Raw genomic sequence first — 21,383 nt, 5'->3', positions numbered from 1 at the left:
TGACCATTCGCCAAACTTTCGTCATAAATTACGCATGCAATCCTCTTTCCCTCCGAGTATATGCAGTTGCTTTTGACTAATTCATTCAACCATTCATTCGCCTGTCTCTCACAGCCTCCAGGGTAACTGAACCCGTATCTTTTTTCGGGCACAGTGTTGAATTTCTTTACGATGCTCATTTCGGTCGTTAGAAAATTCAGTTACTACAACTGGGAAATCATTTCGAACTTTACAAAATGTGCATTTGGATGCAATAGAAATAGTGACTTTGGACGAACAATGGACCAACCTTTGCGGTAGAAAAACCAATGAAACGGAAAGTTTCTCCACGGCAATGATGGGAGATACATGGAAAGTTGTTCTTTTCAGCTGCAGCCATAATGGTCACTCCCCCTTGCTTGCTGTTGGGCCCTGTGACTTCCCAACGACTGGACTACCTGGTCTTTTGTAAGCATTTGTCGTTTCCCAGCTCATCTTCATCTTCCGCCTTTGCAGCGAAATTGTTCATAACTTTCCAAACTGGTTAGTAATCGCATCGTGAATTCCCAGCCCCGAGATCACAAAAATGGTAGTCGCGGAGAAAGCCTTTCCCTCAAATGTCAACACATCGACGACGGCTGGAGAAAGCCACACAAATCTCGTTCCTCCCCCGCATCTGTGCTGCCACTGATGCTGACTTAGTTTTCGTCGATTGAATAATATGTAAATTTTTGGGCACGGTCGGGCTTTCCCGCAAAACCAAACTGCCTACGTCTTCCCAGGCACCCCCACCTGGCTCACTAATAGGGCACCCATTTTCCGGTTCAGTTGCAACACTCCATCCACCCTCCGTGTTCGATCTCTGTGGTTGGGCGATGCTGGAAGGTATGCAGAAGATTTTCCGTTTCGACAACGCCGCCCACCTAAGGGCTCACGAAAAGCTCGGATAGTATAATTGAATACAATGGAAATGACTCTTGTGAACGATCGGAATGCGAGCCTCTTGTTTGTTTCATTTTCCACGTGAAATCGATCATCATAGGCAGTTGCTGGTTGCTTCTTCTGGTGCCCCGGGTTCTGCAGATGAGCGAAATAATAACCCCCACGCAAAAGATGAAAGGGCCGGAAAATATAAATCGAGGAGTTCATCAGGTGGAATAATGCCGCCCTCTCCGTTCCATGAATTGCCGCAGCTCAACCAGCCAGCCAGTAGCGGGTGGGTTGGCAGTTGTTAACAAGATTTTATCGGTTTGTGAAAGCCTGATTTGATCGGTTTTGTCGGTTTGGCAAACATCGTCACGAATAGGGTATCACCAGCTGTCTCATCATCGACCAACATGGTTATTTGTGGTGCGGCGACGGCTGATGATATATACACAAATTTATTAGAGCTGTAATTTTGCCAAAAGATTGCGGCTGTCGGAAAGGGAGTATAACTGGTGGTTACTAAAATGAAAGTTTGGCGTTCTAATACTGGGTTGGATAATGATAGCTGCTCAAACAGAGTTTTTTTTTTTTTTTTTTTTTTGTGTCTTTATTAAAGAGACTTTCAGCCCAAGGCTGGCTCGTCTCCGCTCAAACAGGGTTGCATTGCATCAGTATTGTGTTATAAAAATTATGTTATTGCTTCAAGAAAATGGTGATCGTTTTTAATTTTATTAAAATAGGTAAAGAAACTTTATCTAGTTAATCTATTTCACGCGTTGCCGAGTGTACTTTTAATCACGCCGATGGTAATTGAAGGACTATAAAATATTAAACCCAAATCCAATCTTAATCCAATCTAATTCATATCCAAATCTAATCCAAAACCTTTCCAAATAAAATCCCATCATAATCTGATCCAAATCCAATCTAAGTCGATTCCAAATCGAATTCTAATCCGATTCAAATCAATCCATTTCCAATCCAAATCCGTTTCAAATTGAATTCCAACCAAATCTAGTTCAAATCCAATCCTAATACACACCAATCCAATTCAAATCCATTCTAAATCCAATCCAAATCAAATCCAAAATCAATTTCCAGCATCCGTTATGCAAATCGAATGTAGAATTCAAACATCAAGATCACTTTTCAAATCTATATAATAAAAATGAAATGGTCTGTGTTCGTATCCGCATAACTCGAAAACGGCTGGATGGATTTTCTCCATTCCTTCAGCGAATATGACTGTTATCGTTTCCGACGGGTTTATATGATATTTTCTCAGTCGAAAATCGTTAGTGAAGTAGAGAAAATCGTGAAAAACTAAAATAAAGAATCGTATGGGAATTTCGAATGGGCAGTTCGCAAGGCGCCTTTTCGCCTACTATGCAGGACAACGTCTGCCGGGTCAACTAGTTTCGTATATAAGTAAGTTAGTAAAATCCGGATGGTATATTCGAAACTAATAGTTGAATCTACTATAAAGCTTCAATATCAAAATGTGATTTTTATACTCACTTTCCAAATCAAGTATTCACTTTTGAAAATCCAATGCTCGAATTCCGAAATCTAGTTTTAGAATCTGCAAGTCCAATTTCAATTTTATGAATTCTATACGAAATTTCTTAAATTTCACTAATTCTAATTTCCGAAATCATTGAATATCATTATCCAAAACGTACATACAAATCCAAAAATAATTAAATACAATTTACTAATCCAATAGTACCGTCCAATTATAATTTTATTAAATGTTATTCAATCATTCAACATACAATATTACGAAATCTTTCGCTGCAATTACTGAGTCACACACAATTGATTACCCAGCGTAATAAGCTTTCACTGGATAACAGTAATAACTCAAAGCTTTTGTTAACACATTTTCTGTTTGAATCGCCATCTTTCCTGAAATTTATTCGTAATTTTGCGACCATTTTCATGAGAACTTTGTTATGTTATGTTTAATTTTTTTAAGGCCTTGTATCATTCTCAGCCTACTCACCACCGCGATAACGTCATGGTGAGTCTACTGGAACTCCAGCTTTGTTTTTGTTTTCTTTAATATTAGCCTTGGACCGTTCTCAGCCTACTCACCACCGCAACAGCGCCATGATGGGCTTCGTGGCCGTGCGGTTAGCGACGTCAATCGCCTAAGCGCAAGTGCTATGGAGTGTGGGTTCGATTCCCGCCCTGATAAGGAGACAACTTTTTGTGATCGGAAAATTCTCCACACTGGGTGTTATGTGTCCAGTCCGTTTTCTCATGCTAGGTGTTAAGTGATCAGTCTGTAAGGTGTTCCTGTTTTTTTAAACCTGGAATTTCTTCGAGTTTTTCCTCAAGAAATACTCCAGGGATTGTTTTTCGAAATCTTTTAAGAACTCCTTCGGATTTTCATAAAAAAATCCAACGTGAATTTTTTTAAAAGAAGAATGTCCCGACGCCATTCATAGAATTTCCTGAAGAATACCTTGAGTGATAACTTCGTGAGCTTTCGATGTAATTTATTAAAATTTCTTGGTAGAATTTCTGGAGGATCGCCAAGGAGAACTTTCGGAGGAATTTCTTAAAGAATCGCTAATGGATAGATGGATTCTCATGTGAATTTCTAGATTAGCTTTAGGCATGGAATTCCTGGTGGAGCTTTTCTGCAGGAAATCCTGGAATAACTTCTGGACGAATTTTCAGATGAATTTCAGGGCAAATTTACGGAGAAATTTCCAAACAAACTATCGGAAGAATTCATAGAGAAACTTCCGGCAGAATTCCTAGAGGAACTTTCGGAGGAACTTCCGGAGGAATTCCTGGAGGAACTCCCGGAGGAATTCCTGGAGGAACTTCCGGAGGAATTCCTGGAGGAACTTGCGGAGGAATTCCTGAAGGAACTTGCGGAGGAATTCTTGGAGGAACTTCCGGAGGAACTTCCGGAGGAATTCCTGGAGGAACTTCCGGAGGAATTCCTGGAGGAACTTCCGGAGGAATTCCTGGAGGAACTTCCTGGAGGAACTTCCGGAGGAATTCCTGGAGGAACTTCCGGAGGAACTTCCGGAGGAACTTCCGGAGGAATTCCTGGAGGAACTTCCGGAGGAATTCCTGGAGGAACTTCCGGAGGAATTTCTGGAGGAACTTTCGGAGGAATTCCTGGAGGAACTTCCGGAGGAATTCCTGGAAGAACTTCCGAAGGAATCCCTGGAGGAACTTCCGGAGGAATTCCAGGAGGAACTTCCGGAGGAATTCCTGGAGGAACTTCCGGAGGAATTCCTGGAGGAACTTCCGGAGGAATTCCTGGAGGAACTTCCGGAGGAGTTCCTGGAGGAACTTCCGGAGGAATTCCTGGAGGAACTTCCGGAGGAATTCCTGGAGGAACTTCCGGAGGAATTCCTGGAGGAACTTCCGGAGGAATTCCTGGAGGAACTTCCGGAGGAATTCCGGGAGGAACTTCCGGAGGAATTCCGGAGGAACTTCGGAGGAATTCCGGAGGAACTTCCGGAGGAATTCAGGAGGAACTTCCGGAGGAATTCAGGAGGAACTTCGGAGGAATTCAGGAGGAACTTCGGAGGAATTCAGGGAGGAACTTCCGGAGGAATTCAGGAGGAACTTCCGGAGGAATTCCGGAGGAACTTCCGGAGGAATTCCGGAGGAACTTCCGGAGGAATTCAGGAGGAACTTCGGAGGAATTCCGGGAGGAACTTCGGAGGAATTCCGGGAGGAACTTCCGGAGGAATTCAGGAGGAACTTCGGAGGAACTTCCGGAGGAATTCCGGGAGGAACTTCCGGAGGAATTCAGGAGGAACTTCCGGAGGAATTCCGGGAGGAACTTCCGGAGGAATTCAGGAGGAACTTCCGGAGGAATTCCGGAGGAACTTCCGGAGGAATTCCGGGAGGAACTTCGGAGGAATTCAGGAGGAACTTCCGGAGGAATTCCGGGAGGAACTTCCGGAGGAATTCAGGAGGAACTTCCGGAGGAATTCCGGGAGGAACTTCCGGAGGAATTCAGGAGGAACTTCGGAGGAATTCCGGGAGGAACTTCCGGAGGAATTCAGGAGGAACTTCCGGAGGAATTCAGGAGGAACTTCCGGAGGAATTCAGGAGGAACTTCGGAGGAATTCAGGAGGAACTTCCGGAGGAATTCCGGGAGGAACTTCGGAGGAATTCCGGGAGGAACTTCGGAGGAATTCCGGAGGAACTTCCGGAGGAATTCAGGAGGAACTTCCGGAGGAATTCCGGGAGGAACTTCCGGAGGAATTCCGGAGGAACTTCCGGAGGAATTCCGGAGGAACTTCCGGAGGAATTCAGGAGGAACTTCCGGAGGAATTCCGGGAGGAACTTCGGAGGAATTCAGGAGGAACTTCCGGAGGAATTCCGGGAGGAACTTCCGGAGGAATTCCGGAGGAACTTCCGGAGGAATTCCGGAGGAACTTCGGAGGAATTCGGGAGGAACTTCCGGAGGAATTCCGGGAGGAACTTCGGAGGAATTCCGGAGGAACTTCGGAGGAATTCCGGGAGGAACTTCCGGAGGAATTCAGGAGGAACTTCCGGAGGAATTCAGGGAGGAACTTCGGAGGAATTCAGGAGGAACTTCGGAGGAATTCCAGGAGGAACTTCCGGTGGACTTCCGGGAGGAACTTGCGGGGGAATGCCGGGACGAACTTCCGGAGGAATTCCGGAGGAACTTCGGAGGAATTCCGGGAGGAACTTCGGAGGAATTCAGGAGGAACTTCCGGAGGAATTCCGGAGGAGCTTCGGAGGAATTCAGGAGGAACTTCGGAGGAATTCCGGAGGAGCTTCGGAGGAATTCAGGAGGAACTTCCGGAGGAATTCCGGGAGGAACTTCCGGAGGAATTCCGGGAGGAACTTCCGGAGGAATTCCGGGAGGAACTTCGGAGAATTCAGGAGGAACTTCCGGAGGAATTCAGGAGGAACTTCGGAGGAATTCCAGGAGGAACTTCCGGAGGAATTCCGGGAGGAACTTCGGAGGAATTCAGGAGGAACTTCGGAGGAATTCGGGAGGAACTTCCGGAGGAATTCCGGGAGGAACTTCCGGAGGAATTCCGGGAGGAACTTCCGGAGGAATTCCGGGAGGAACTTCCGGAGGAATTCCGGGAGGATCTTCCGGAGGAATTCCGGGAGGAACTTCCGGAGGAATTCCGGGAGGAACTTCCGGAGGAATTCCGGGAGGAACTTCCGGAGGAATTCCGGGAGGAACTTTCGGAGGAATTCCGGAGGAATTCCGGAGGAATTCCTGGAGGAACTTCCGGAGGAATTCCTGGAGGAATTCCGGGAGGAACTCAGGGAGGAATTCCGGGAGGAACTCAGGAGGAACTCAGGAGGAACTCTGGGAGGAACTCCGGAAGGAACTCCGGGAGGAATTCCGGGAGGAACTCCTGGAGGAATTCCGGAAGGAATTTCCGGAGGAATTCCGGGAGGAATTTCCGGAGGAATTCCGGGAGGAACATCCTGGAGGAATTCCGGGAGGAACTTCCGAAAAGAACTTCAGGAGGAATTCCGGGAGGAACTTGGATCCTCTCGGGCTCACAGTGCCGGTCATCATACTTTCTATCGATCATCTGCTCAGTGTTTGAGCAAAATTGTACTACAGTTTTAACCGATATGCATTTTGCACCCCAACGAGCTAACGCCGCCGTCATTTGTTATCCATTCACTAACTCCGAAGGGATAACGAATGCAGAATTGATAGTCACAGTCTTTATCAGCTTCTTTTAACCCTTGAACTGCCGCGACGAATCTTAGCGAGTATTATTTGCTTAACTTTTCAAAAGGATCTAAGTAACATTTGTTTCATGAATTAATTTGAATACTGCAATCAATAGCTTTCATGTTATTCCACCTGATTGCACTATTCAAATTAATTCATGAAAAAAATGTTACTTAGGTCCTTTTGAAAAGTTAAGCGAATAATACTCGTTAAGATTCGTCGCGGCAGTTCAAAAAAAAAAATTAAGCGATATTTGGCCAGGGTTCTTCCAAATCTTACCAAGCGGCTTTTTGACTGCTCTGTGATGTTTTTCTCGTAAAAGCAGCACAGTAAATGATTTCGTGTTACTACGCCAAGTGGCATTTGAACGAATGAATTTTCGCCAAATAACTTTTGGCCAAAGGACGAGAAGCTTCAATTTGGCCGAAAGGCGTTTGGCCGTACAAACCATTAGGCCAAAACTGAAAATGCTATTTGGCTGAAATGGACATACGGTTGAAAATGTCATTCGACCAAAAAAGTAATTTGACCAAAAATACCATTTGTAGAAATAGTCCTTTGGCCGAAATGGTCGTTTGACAGGAAGGCCATTTGGCCGAAAATGTTTTGTGGCCAAACTAGTTGAAATTTTTGACCATATTACAGTTCAGCAATTGACATTGGGTCGTAGACCCATTCGGTCAAATGTCATTTTCGGCTAAATGGCCCTCTCTGTCAAACGATCACTTCCGCTGAACGTCATTTTCGGCCTTCTGACCTATTCGGCCAAATGACTATTTCGACCAAACGACCTATTATGGCAATTTTGAAACGCGAATATGCATTTTAACCAGCTGCTGTAATTTATACGGATGAATTGACATTTAATACGATATTGATTTTCTCCAGAAACAAATATAATTTCATTCGTTCTACGTTACATGATTAACAAGAAAGCAAACAGAACGTTGGTACTTCAAAGGAGAAATTCAAGCCATTTTCCACCCCGAATAAATCATTCAGCCGAGGATCACAGATAAAATTTGTTTTCCTTTTCTCTACTCCCTCCGAAGCAAACAACAATTCCCATAAATCAGCTTTACCACATCGTGTGCCTGCACCGAAGGTTAATGGTACTGCTTCTGCTGCTGGTTAAAGCCTTTCGCGTGCTCTTCGCTGTCTTAATTAAATCAATCTACCCACTCTCCTGCAACCGTACATATGTCTTACTTACGCTGGCACTACCATCGGGCTGCTGTCTTGCGCTCCGAGACAGCACATTGAACTTGAACTCGTGCTCTTTTGGAGCCTTACTATTCTCCCGATCCCCGGCAGCGTCTGTCCTTGGTCAGGCTCTGGCAGGCGGTACAATCGAAGCTGAAAGTTAATCCGTGGGGAAAGGCTTGTAGCAAAATAGGTTCATCGCCGCGACAGCAGTAGAAGGGACGAAAGAAGGTGTAAGTTTTCTCACTGCCCACAGCATTATGTTCTGCACGCGAACTTGAAAACAGATCATGTTCCTACCATGCGACTTCTTCATCCAAAGTATAGAATGTTGGTACAATTTGCAATGAATAAAACAAAGCCGAAATGAATCAATTTGCACTGTGTGTTAAAAGTTTGTTGTGTTCGAAATGGAGCTCATCTATTGAGAGGTCACAAGGCTTTAATAACTAATGGGACAATGTAAATACATCGACAAATGTTATGAATAATGCAGAACTCTTATTGAAGCTAATAGGACACATGGCGGCTTAAACTGCCTTTGTTCTGTTTCCTCCATTTCTTTGTTGAGGCTGCACCGTCAAAAAAGGGTACCGGAAGAGCTTTGGACAACTGATTCTATTTTGTATTATAAGGTTTATCTCGTACAATCAAACGAATTTAATTCTAGGGAATTTAGATAATACAACATGGTGATAATCCACAAGGCGTCGTATACATTTTTAGTCAAGAATTTCTCGATAAATTGTTTAAAATTCTAAAATAGCCTCAACACCATCCGGCTTTGTTTGCTTCTTCTATGATGTAATGCCTTTATGCCAATCCATCGTTTGCATGCAGATTTCGTTTCCACTCTTAAGCAGTGTGTGGCCGAATTATCTTCACTTTCGCTTCCGGACTTCTGTTGTTTTATACTTTTTTGGCGCCGACGATGAAGTTGAAGAACCGCCTTGTGCGCATTACTTCCGCAGATTATTGGTAAATTGTATTCACACCCGTTAAGTATTCATTAGTGTTAATAACGCGCTGTGAAGCTGCTCAAATTTAACATTTGACTCGAATATTAATGAATACCAATCTTTTTTTCGAATGATTCTGTTATAATAATTTTGGTGCTTCCGTCTATCGTAAAAAAAAAAATTGGTGACTTTGATAATAACATCTGCCGCTGTAGTGATTTGGCTGGCTGTAGGTCATCCTTTGAAGATTAATTCAGACGAAAATACCAAAATAGCCAGCACCCGTAAAAAGTTGATAAAAGTTGTAGGAAGTCAATTTAGCTGTGTTCTGAAAAGTCAAAGCAATAATCAAATCGGATTTCGGGAACCACTTGGAAAGGCACAGATGCGGTCCATAATATGCATACTCTAAAAACCAGTTAATGTCACAGAATTTCTTGACTGCCTTTTTTTGGCATTTTGATTCGATAAGTAATTGTGCTCCACTTGCCTTGATCTTTAAAAGTATCCTGTTCCAGTTTTTGTTTTGCTTTTTCGCACACCGCTTGCCTTGCCTGTGGCAGGCGAACTCAAAGAAAGGTTGGGGACATCAGCATTTTTGTCGCTTCGTGCTGGAGATGCGATATCCTTTAACTTGATGTTTATTCTTTTGTGCTCTTTCCTTTGTCGCTACAAAAACATTTAGCTTTGGCTTGGTTCGCAAAATCTGACACCCACAATTTGTGGAGATGGATGGGTAACGATATTATGAAGAAAGGAATCCACCGAATGGTGGAAATGTGTTTCTTAAGCTTTTCCATTAACTTTCCATCTCGTCGTATTTTTTTTTTGTCTCGATAACCAGTTGTAACTGAACTTATGTACGGCGTTCAATGTTGATTACCCATCAGTTATTCGAATGTTTACAAAATCTTATAAATATATTCCTCAAGTCCTCTTAAAGCACTACTGCTAATTTGGCTTCCCTTGACCATTAAAGACCTTTAAAGAGACCGAATTGTAAAAAACTAATTAGCATAGCTTCTCATAAGCCACGACCTTCCCCAGTAACACAATCGCCAACCAATGCAATCACGTCCCAATTATCCAAGACAAACATAATTAGACTCATTTACTCATTCTTGTTTCGCTCTGTTTCCACTTTTCCTTTGCAGCAACAACTCGAAGCAACAGGAAGTGTGATTCCAACGAATTTGAACTTCAGTGTCGCGTAACAGCCGCGGGATGTCGTCCTGCGCTTGTCCGATGGCCCCACCGGTGGGGGCCACGTTAGCAGCCCTCTGCGGTGGATCGCAGTACATGCTGTTTATGGGGCTGCTGGAGGTGTTCATTCGGTCCCAGTGCGATCTGGAAGATCCCTGCGGTAGGATGAAGGTAATGTAAATAAACAAAGTTTGGACATGAGACAAGCCAATTATTGGGGTTACGTCAGTTATTTCCGTCTGTAGTCAAATCCACTATAGGCTCTAAAAACAATGAATGTGACATATTTTTGATACAATTCCTCTACATAAAAATTTGGACTCAGAACTGGGTGTTCTGATACGGTGAAGTCAACGAAATTAACATAGACGGAAGTGCCTGGCGATTCCCAACATTTAAGATCAATCAATACAACTCTAGATCCTTTTAATTTCGTTCCAACAGACCAAAACTTCGAGAAGCACGGACTATGAATACGATTTCATCGTGATTGGTGGTGGATCGGGAGGCTCAGTGATTGCATCACGTCTATCAGAAGTTAAAAACTGGAAGGTGCTATTAGTAGAAGCAGGTGAGTTCGATTGATACCGATGAATATGTTTGTAGCTAAATCCAATATGAACTCTGTTAAATGAACTTTCAACAGATATTTATGCTACAAGCAGTATTGGGAAATGTCGTGATCGTCATAAAACAGTGAGCAAAGCGCTTTTTCCTATCTCAGACAACTAAATGAAAATATCATCGAATCTTCGATCTTTTTCGCATGAAAACTATACATGAAAGAAATTTGTGCTTTGTTTTGAAATTGAAACGGTATACTATTTGAACAGATGTATGTAAGAAAAAATCACAAGTCGATTAATTAATCATATTTCGAATATACCATTTGGCCAAACAAACAATATGGCCGAAAGGGTTATATAGCGGAATAGGTCATTTGGCCGAATAAGTCATTTGGCCGAGTAAGTCATTTGAGCTTGATTGACTGCCCGTGGTTGCTACTCCATTATGGCCAGATCAGCTGTTCTTGTACAGAGAACCAACAGATATTTGCTTGGGACTAGCACTCATCTTCAATGTACAAGTCCTGGTGATCTCATTTGTTAGGTCACACTGGCGCCTGCCACGTCAGAATGCAAGTCAATGTAGAAAGGGGAAGGAGATGATGATGCAATCACTCGCCCACCGCAAGCCGAATATACCTCTGCACTTGCCACGAGTTCAAGCGGAATTTTATTGAAATTTTTGGGTGAGGTTGACGACGAGCAGAGGTTCGTCTTGGTTCACGAGTTGCCCAGCTAATTTGATAGGGGATAGCAATTGATGGAATTCTAATTGAATATACGAGCTTTTCCGTTCATTTTAATTCTTGCAGTTACTACTAGAATAGTCAATTTAAAGATATGGAATAGAAAACGGTATGGAAGTCAATTTCCTGTTCTAGCGATTGCTGAATGGGAATGAGACGAGCCTGGGATTTAACCCATGACCTCCTTGGTATGAGGCAGAAGCGATAGCCTAACAAGCTCGTCCCCATTTGGCCAAGTAAGTCATTTGGCCGAATAAGCCATTTAACTGAATAGGTCATTTGACTTAATGGAACATTTGGCCGAGTAGGTTATTTGCCGAATAGGTCATTCGGCGAATAGGTCAGTTGGTCAAATAGGTCATTTGACCGAATAAGTCATTTGGTTGAATAATTCATTTGACCGAATAGGTCATTTGGCCGAACAGATAATTCGGCCTAATGTGTCATTTTACGTCTCACATCTCACTTCTCACTGTGAAAAGTGAGAAATAAGAAGTTAGAAGTGTTGAGTGAGAAGAGAGGCGTCTTCCTTCTCACTTTACGCAGTGAGAAGTGATAAGCAAGAAATGAAGGGTGTGAAGTGAAACGTCTTACTTCTCACTGTGAAAAGTAAAGATGGGCGAACGCTCACGAGCCGCTCGTTTGAACCGGTTCTTAAGAAAAAGTGTTCAATCCACGGCTCTCTAAATTTAAGCCGCGGCTCACAAATGAACCAAACAAACCCATTTTTTTAAGTCTCTATAGTTATTTTAAAAATCGAAAACAAAAACTGAAAAAGTGCTGCACGTGTGAGTCGGCCTGAAGAATTGGCCTTATGTTGGTTGAAAATCGGCGCATATTAGGCCAAGCTTAAAAACCAGCACTTTTTTATATAGGTTCATCAGGAAAGTTGAGCTTGAGCTTGAGCTTGATTGACTGCTCGTAGTTGCTACTCCATTATGACCAGATCAGCTGTTCTTGCACAGGGAACCAACAGATGTTTGCTTGGGACTAGCACACATCTTCAATGTACAAGTACTGGTGATCTCATTTGTTAGGTCATACTGGCGCCTGCCACGTCAGAATGCAAGTCAATGTAGGGAAGGGGAGGAAATGATGATGCAATCACTCGCCCACTGCAAGCCGAATATACCTCTGCACTTGCCACGAGTTCATGCGGAATTTGTTGGAATTTATGGGTTAGGTTGGAGAGGCAGAGGTCCGTCTTGGTTAACGAGCTGCCAATGTGATAGATAGGAGAAGGTAACTGATGGAATTTCTAATTTTTTTCTAATTGGATGTAGGAAACGAGCTCTATAGTTCATTTCCAATTCTAGCAGATTACTGTTAGAATACTCAAGTTGAAGGTATAGGAATAGTAATGGAAACGGTATGGAAGTCCATTTCCAGTTCTAGCGATTGTTAGAACATGAGAAATAAAGAGAAAGATACAAAGTAGGAGAATGGAACGAACCTGGGATTTAACCCACGACCTCCTGCGTATGAGGCAGAAGCAGTAGCCATATGACTACCAAGCCCGCAATAGGTTCATCAGGAAAGTTGACCTTTAAATAAAATAAAGAAACGATTGAGGGAATAAAACGTTTTTTAACGGGAAAGGTCAATTCAAAAACAGGTTCTGTCGAAGCTCAGTTGTCTGTATAGGAGAAGTTTGACGAACAGATCAGTAAGCTTCGAGATCATATTATAATCTAATCATATTACAATACCCATGAGTTGCTGCCATAATTGAAGGCGCTAAGTACACCACTAAACCTCACCTGCCGAAAGTTAACGATTCCTTGCCGAGAAAAACGATTTATTCGAGGGTACATCAGTTAGTCTTGAAAAGACTTTGTATTATGAGTAATGTACTACGTCACGTGAGGACTTTTTCTAAACGGGACAAATTTGTAGTGAGTGACGTAGCCGACTTACATCGGAAAACAATGAGAAAATTATATATGTAAGCCAAATTTCACATTGAAAAGTTTGTAAAGACTTGAAGAGAAATCGAAGAATAAACGGCCATTTCATTGATATTACACTTACTTGATATTTTGAATTTCTTTGGCCGTTTTAATCTGAACACATTTCAATTGGAATTCCGTTAATCTTTAAATTGTTCAAATTAGGGCTTCCATTCTCGGGATGGATTTCCCGGGATATGAACATTCGTTTCCCGGGAAGTGTTTTTACAGGTTTTGAGTTTTATTAACTGAATCATAGGTACTAATTAATTATATTTTTACTAATATTTGCTCTTCGTTCTCTTAATAAAACTTCGTTTTTAAAATTGATGGAGGAAATGTCCTCTTCCAATAAACAAACCAAAATCCTTTTCATTTCCCTATATCCACATAATGATAATATGTCATGCTTAAGTAGAGTTGCTACTGAATTCTACGATTTAAACCTGAAGCGTTCAGGAAGAGCCAGAATAAAACAATAGTGTCTTTGAGAACGCAGATGCTTGTGCAGAGCGACATGTCTCCAATATCACAGATCTTTGAGTACTATATCGATTAGAAATACGACATACTTCAGAAGGCGACAATGGGCCTAAGAAAAATCTCATCAGGACACTGCAGACCTTATGCTTGAACATGATCTAGAATCTACAAAATAAAGATGAAATATTTGATTCTATGTTGCGAAGGAGATAAAGCTTTTAGACATGGACGGCAAACTTGTTCAGAAACGTCTATGTTTTGTATTTTTCTGTAGTCATGGGGTTAATTCGTTGGTATTACATTTTAAAGATTTCATTTTCATTAGACATATTCACATATTCGAAAAATATCTGCAATTCAACGGGTTAGCTCATAACCGCTTTCGCATGATGAGATATGCTTTTCAAAAACATTTCAGCTAAATCGGACAAAATTTTGAAGTGGCTAAAATGGATTTTGTTTTTTTTTTGTGTCTTCTCAGAGTTCTAAAAAAATCTATCGAAGGATAGGAATATTTAAATTTTATGCAACAACGTGTAAATAAAGTCTGCGGCATACTTTTAAAAAATCAACCCAATAAGAATAAAGGAAAGATAAAGTTATATGAAAAATAAATTGACTAGTTTCTTACTTTTGTAATGTATTTCAACATTGTACACGCAGCAGCAAAATCGACTTTCAGCCGAAATAATCTGAGCTCCAAAATTTATTTTTGATAATAATTCTGAATAAATTTCTGTCAATTTAACCGCTCAAATTTATTTTCCGGGATCCCGGGAAACTTCGATTTTATTTCCCGTTTCCCGGGAAGTTGATTCCCGGGAAAATTGGAAGCCCTAGCCCTAGTATTTCAAATTAAAAACAGCAAAACAGTCCACTAGAAATGAGTTATAAAGTAGTTACTAGAAGTTAAAATTAAAAATGATCTCCGCTAATTTGAAGCCACCGAGAGCTCATAGTTCTTTTGAATGAACTAACGAGCCGTTCAAATGAGTCGACTCATTTAAGTGATCGCTTGGTTCAGAGCCGCTCATCTGAATGAACCGTTTTGCCCATCACTAGTGACAAGTGAGTAGTGCGAAGTAAGAAGTGAGATATCCAACTTCTCGTTTCGAGCTACACACTTTTCACAGTGAGAAGTGAGAGATGAGGAATGAGAAGTGAGAGATGAGGAGTGAGAAGTGAGAGGTGTGTAGTGAGAAGTGAGATACGAGGAGTGAGAAGTGAGAGATGAGGAGTGAGAAGTGAGTAGTGAGACGTCTTACTACTCATTTCTCACTTCTCACTGTGAAAAATGAGAAGTGAGATGTCTCACTACTCACTTCGCGCTTCTCACTTCTGACAGTGAGAAGCGAGAAAGGGAGGAATCACTGTAAAAAGTGAGTAGTGCGAAGTGAGAAATGAAACGTCTCACTACCCACTTCTAACTGTGAAAAGTGAGTAGTGCGAAGTGGGTAGTGAGACGTGAGGAGGGAAAAAAGACGTCTCACTTCTCACTTCGCACTACTAACTTTTCACAGAGAGAAGTGAGAAATAAGTAAAAAGAAGTAAACGTCCCACTTTTCACACCGCATTTCTTACTTTTCAAATGTCCTATTCGGCCGGTTGTATACTATTTCGCCGAAAAACATTTCGTGGATTTTTTTTTCGCGGTACGACACTCCGCGGAATGTACCAAATCTCAAAAACACATTTCGCGGAATGCACCTTTTTTTCCGAAAGACATTTCGCAGAATGTCATTTGGTGGAAATCAGTCAGGATAATTATCATTGAAATATTTTTGAATTCTGCTGAATTGCATGCAATCTGGTCTAAACTCTGTTGAATAGTGATTTAAAGTAATGAAAGAAGGTAATGTTTTCTTTGAATGACCGCATCTGGTCGGTATAAGGCAAGGTGAGTGAAGAATGCCCTCTTGGAATGGACACGTTTGCTTGGTATAAAAAAGGGAAACAGTCCCTTCTATGAATAAACGCATCTGCCTGGTATAAAGCAAATGGGAGAGAAAATGAATGGATGCGTCTGCTCGGTATAAGGCGAAAGGAGTTGATAATGCCTTCTTTAAAAGAACGCGTCTGCCTGGTATAAGGCGAAGGTAACGCCTTCCTTAAATAGATGCGTCTGCCCAGTAAGAACAAGCTTAAGGAGTTGAAAATGTCTTATTTTAAAGAACGCGTCTGCCCGGTATAAGGCAAAGGGAGGGGTAACGCTTTCTTCAAATGGATGCATCTGCCCGGTATGAGGCGAAAGGAGTTGATAATGCCTTCTTCAAAAGAACGCGTCTGCTGGGTAGAAGACGAAGAGAGGGGTAATGTCTTCTTTAAATGGATGCGTCTGCCCGGTATAAGGAGAAAGGAGTTGATAATGTCTTATTTAACTTTCCGGGACTCGCACCGTTGTAAAATGTACAACACCTTCGAAAATAGCATGCTTGTCGTTCGCAAGATCAGCGGGACTGCGTGAGTGATCTAGGACCATGCAAGTCCCGGAAGGTTAAAAGAACGCGTCTGCCCGGTATAAGGTGAAAAGATGGGTAATTCTTTCTTTAAAAGTATTCATGGAAACGTCTATCCCTAACAAATTAAAGAGAAGAGATAATCCCTTCATTATATCTGGACCGAAAACTACTTCTACGTATTCTGGAAGGCCTTCCTGAGCCGTGCGGGAAGATGCGTGGCTGCCTAGCAAGACTATGCTGAAGGTGGCTGGGTTAAACTTCTGGCCCGGTCTAGGAAATTTATCGATTAGAAATTTTCTCGACTTTTTTGGAGTAATCTTTGGCTAATCTCGTGTTGCACTTTGGCTAATCTCGTGACTTAGAATTTCCTGCCAGGTAATAATTGTAGAAGTGCTGAATGATTTCTAAGCTGCTTCTTCTTCTTCAATGGCTCTGCATTCCTGCTTTTCAACTTAGTATTCTATTAGCATTTTCTTAGTTATTAATTGAAAGCTTATCTATCCCCGCCATTGCATGAGTATGTATCTTGTGTGGCAAGAACAATGGATACACTACGCCCAGAGAGTCAAGAATGTTTCCCACCCGAAAACATCCTAGACCGGACTGGACCGCGGAAATGAATTACGCGAAATGGTTTTCGGCGAAATGTTATACAATCTATTCGGCCAAATGTTCCATTCGGTCAAATGTCCTATTCGGCCAAATAACCTATTCAGCCAAATGTCCTATTTGGCCAAATGTTCTATTAAGCAAAATGACCTTTTCGGCCAAATGACTTATTCGGCCATATGACCTATTCGATCAAATAACCTATTCGGCCGGATTATTCGTTCGACCAAATGGCTTTCGGCCGAATGGGTTTCGGCCAGACAACCTTCCTCCCTCGTCTACAAAGTTATAATGATCAGAGCGTTAGTGGCAAAACTCAAACGAGGCCTCGATACCTGATTTGCTACAGCGTCGATACTCCTATGCCTGACGTATTGTAGTATTGTAGAGCTCCATAATCGTTGTTCCTCCAGTTTTCCCGAACGTTCAGGTTCCTCAGGTCAGATACCACCAGCCAGTCTGTTCGTGACCTTCCACGAAGTCACTGTTCCCTATCCGGTTCTCTGTTGAATATTGTTTTCGTTATTGTTTTCCGACATTCGCACTAAGTGACCACCTCACTGAAGTCTTCCGTATTACAGAAGCCTCCACTACCCATAAACCACATATCGTATAACAAACAGCAAATAAAGTCGCATTTGCGTTCATAAAAAATCTTAATCGCACTGCATATCAAACTTTGTCAGATTATTATCGAAACCACTTCAGTCCAAATGGCTTGTACAAGTTTCAAGCAGTTGTAAAGATATAAATTGTGTAGTTTATGTTGGACAAAAATCCGATTCACTTCAAGATAGTATCCACCTGCAGATCGCAAGATCGCATGTTCGAGACTTGGTGCTGATAAGTTTTTTTTTATATCTTTAATATTCAATCGTAATAATGTCCGTATGATGGCGAGAAAAATCGTGAAATGAAACTCGTATGTACCTATATTGCCTCCACTTTGGTACGTATATAGCCAATCTGTGCATTATATACGATTAAGTTGGTTCTTATATAATAACCTATAAACCTATATCAAGGGTTAAAGGTAAAAAATGTTGACTGGGTACTGCACCGATAGATTTCCTAATCGCAAGTGCAATGTAGTACAATAAATTCGGAAGTGCATCACGCTGCTTCAATCCATCTAAGGCCACACACGAGGTTAACACTTCGTCTGCAATCCGAAAACTTGATTTCGAACCATTATTCGTTGCACATGCCAGTTCAATCAATTTCGCCGGAAAACCAAGCTCAGTCATTATCTGCCAGAGCATCCTCCCACATTTCTTGAATAATGGTGTGGATCGATTGATGCAGCTGTTCACTTAAGTTTAAGAAGCTCGACCGGGATCTCGTACTTCCCAGCAGCTTTGCCGTTTTCCAGCTCATGAAGAGCCTGCTTTACCTCATCCAGCGTTGGTGGTGGTTCCACAGCTTGATCGTCGTTGACTGTGTGTCAATCGTGCTCCTTAATACACCTTCGGTTTCGTCGTTCAAAAAATCTTCAAAGTGCTCCTTCCACTTGGCTTCCGCTTCTTAGAGTTCTCGTCAAAAAGATTCCATTTGTTTAAAGCTTTAAATGTGACTTCGTTGTCCAAAAGACACACTTGATCAGAAACCTACTTCTTTTCTTTTAGTAATTGAAAAACGACAAAAAAATCAATGGAATGACGTTGCAGATCCCATTTATGCGATAAACTTTCCGATTAGAATAATGCTAGCGATTGAAAAATATCTTTGGTAATATCACAACGTCGACTAGGTAGTAACAGTCCATAACTTTGAATTCAGAAATGTTTCAAAAACCATATTCATGTATGTTGATGCTGCTTCTTTTATTGTTCATTTTTCTTGCACTAATGAATGCATAATTTTTATTTAAAAAAAATGTTTACTTTGTAATATACGCAATCAAAACTGTTTAAGTGATGCTCATTAATTAGAAATATCACTATAACCGTGTCCTTCTCTACTTCTGACTCTTCTTGTTACCATAAACATTGCTGTTCACTATTTACGTGGGTACACCTCAAAAAAAGTCATTCGTCCTCTCTGACTTCTTTTATAGCTAAGTCTGTTTTGCCCTCTGTAAAACTTCAAACCATATTCCTCTTACTAAAGCATGGCTTGTAGAAAAAAAAACCTCATAACAAGAGCCAATTATGGATTCAAGCTCATCGGTGGGAATCACATTTCGCCTCATGACGTAATGACACATTCAGCGAATAATCCCCAGAGCACTAATCATCCGTTCTGAGCTTTATGCATTCTCGTCGCTCCAGGACCTTGACCATTCGAGTTTGTTTTTTTCAAAGTTCAGTTGACGCGTCACCGTACTGTTGTTGTCGTTTTCACCAGTCCACTGAAAGCCGGCCTCCTGCTGCTACTGATAATGCCGGTTCGTGCACATCGGATTACGACGCTTGTCGTTTTATGGTGGATTTTAACGAGCCACTGCAGCTGGCAGCTGGAAGTTGATGGGGCAGAGTCTGTCTCCGGTTTTGGTTACGAGCTTTTGATAGCCAAAATGGAACTCCTGGAGCAAAAGTAGGTTACTAAAGTTCAGTGGATGAATCGGTACCTTGAAGTTGATTTTTGGTTAACAGGTAAATTTGACATTTTCAGAATTGTGGACTTGGAACTGGCCGTAAATGAGCTTAAAGCTGAGCGAGGGAAGACTTGTGACGGAGGGATGACTAACACAGCGAAAGAACTGGTTGAGAATGCGAAACAGAGTTCGAATTTCAGCTCTTGCAGTGATGCCCCTAGGCAGATTCCGGGACTAATTCACATCCAACCTAATGGCGAACCAGCATTCGAAGCGTTCTGTGACTTCATCAACTTTGGTGGAAATTGGACCATTATTCAGCATCGATTTTCCGGAGAGGTCGATTTCTACAGAACTTGGGACGAGTACAAAAACGGATTCGGGGATTTGCGTTTTGGTTGGGACTTGATAAAGTTCATCGTATAACGAATTCCGGAGATTTTGAAATAATGTTTAACCTCGTGGATTGGGATTTTAATAGAATAACCGCTTCCTATGATTTGTTTCGTATTGGCGCAGAACAGCAAGAATATGTTTTGAGTGAACTGGGAGCTTTTAAGGGTTCGGCTGGTGATTCGTTCAGCTATCATAAAGGAATGAAGTTCACGACGCACGATAGGAAAAATGATAGAATTCCAGGGAGTAACAACAATTGTGCCGTTACCTTTCACGGGGCTTGGTGGTACAATAATTGTCAGACCAGTAATCTGAATGGACGGTATAAAGGAACAGGAGAGTCGACCTGTTGGAACACCCACAATCCGCCGAAGTACGCCTGGTGCAACGGATTCAGCTCTACAAAGATTATGATTCGGAAGAAGGAAAAACTGATTTAAATAAATTTCAACCTAATGATTCTTCAATACTATTTTACGTTTGGAAAATTCATTCAGTATCATACATGCCCTGGGGTATAGCCTTGCGTCTTTGGTTTCCAGTTAGACTTGCAAACAAAGACGTAAGATTGCCCATCCGGAGATGGTGAATTCCATTCTCGATCCGGCCTAGGATGTTTATCCATTGTACTTGCCACACAAAATACATACACTCAAAGCAAAATGTTGTGACACTCTTCGCATTTAGCATTTTGTATCAAATCTCGCATGCAATCCACTCAGAGTATGTAATATTTGTTAAGCCAGCCAGTGGCGTAGTCAGAAAATTGTAGGTTCTGGTTGAACATATTATTCAACTTTGATTCAGGTGGATTTTTCCCGCGTGGCTCAAATAGAATGATGCATAATATTTGCGTTTTCAATCTAGCAAGGAAAACATTAAGCATAATGAATCGTTTTTCAATGTTTACGAAACACAACCGATATAGTGCAAAATTGTCGCTGTTTTATGAAAATGCTTTAAATAGATCTATTCATATTGTTGGAAGAATAGTCGTGACGTTCGCTCGAATTGTCGAATTCAATAATACTTTATTGAGAGAATTATAAACATAAACAGAGAGTTTGTTGATCAGTGTTATCTCAAAAGCGAAAAGAAAAATAAGAACTTATATTTAGTAATTCGCTAATCTTCTTTTAAAAAAAGCACTGAGGAGTATTGTTCCCTCACGCCTACGTCGAGGACAGCGAGCTTGACGGCTGGGCGCTCGTAGATACCGTGACTTGTTTGCACTATGCACTACGCACTTGACTGTTCGAGCCTTGTTTGATGGCTATAACACATCCTTATGGCCAGCTTTTACGAGGAGCCTTATGATCTAGGATGATGACTACGTCGCCCACTTGCATTTTTTTTATAAACTTATAGGGACACGGCAGGTATTTCCGTCCATCGTCATAGGAGCTAAAACCAACGAAAGCAACGTACATTTGCTAAAACTCCACTATAGCAGAACGTTTCTCCTGAGCTTACGATTTGGTACGTATGAGTTTTACAAAAAAGCGTCTCTTTTATTGGTTTTCGAGACTATGACGAAAAGACGAAAATACCTGCCGTGTCCCTATATCTTTATAATCCACTTGCAATGGTTTCTCCTTGGTGAGCCACTTTTTGCGTCGGGTGATGACAGGCAGGTAATCCCTCAGCCAGCT

At 41.8% G+C, this 21,383-nt stretch overlaps 1 protein-coding gene and 1 pseudogene across 1 annotated transcript in view; both read left to right on the top strand.

The window, feature by feature from the left end:
- LOC134225622 (glucose dehydrogenase [FAD, quinone]) overlaps positions 1–21,383 on the top strand; it is a 184,552-nt gene that overhangs the window by 98,030 nt on the left and 65,139 nt on the right. Inside the window, exons 3-4 of the mRNA XM_062705834.1 lie at positions 9,939–10,158; positions 10,432–10,558. Coding sequence (XP_062561818.1) covers positions 10,009–10,158; positions 10,432–10,558 — 277 coding nt within the window. The 5' untranslated portion in view covers positions 9,939–10,008. The remainder of the gene's footprint in view (positions 1–9,938; positions 10,159–10,431; positions 10,559–21,383) is intronic.
- LOC134225625 (fibrinogen-like protein A) lies at positions 18,943–20,182 on the top strand (annotated as a pseudogene).

The sequence above is a fragment of the Armigeres subalbatus genome, chromosome 3 (genome assembly GCF_024139115.2).
Source record: "Armigeres subalbatus isolate Guangzhou_Male chromosome 3, GZ_Asu_2, whole genome shotgun sequence".
NCBI lineage: Eukaryota > Metazoa > Arthropoda > Insecta > Diptera > Culicidae > Armigeres > Armigeres subalbatus.
Note: the sequence above shows the minus strand (reverse complement) of the source record. Positions and strands in the feature narration are given on the sequence as shown.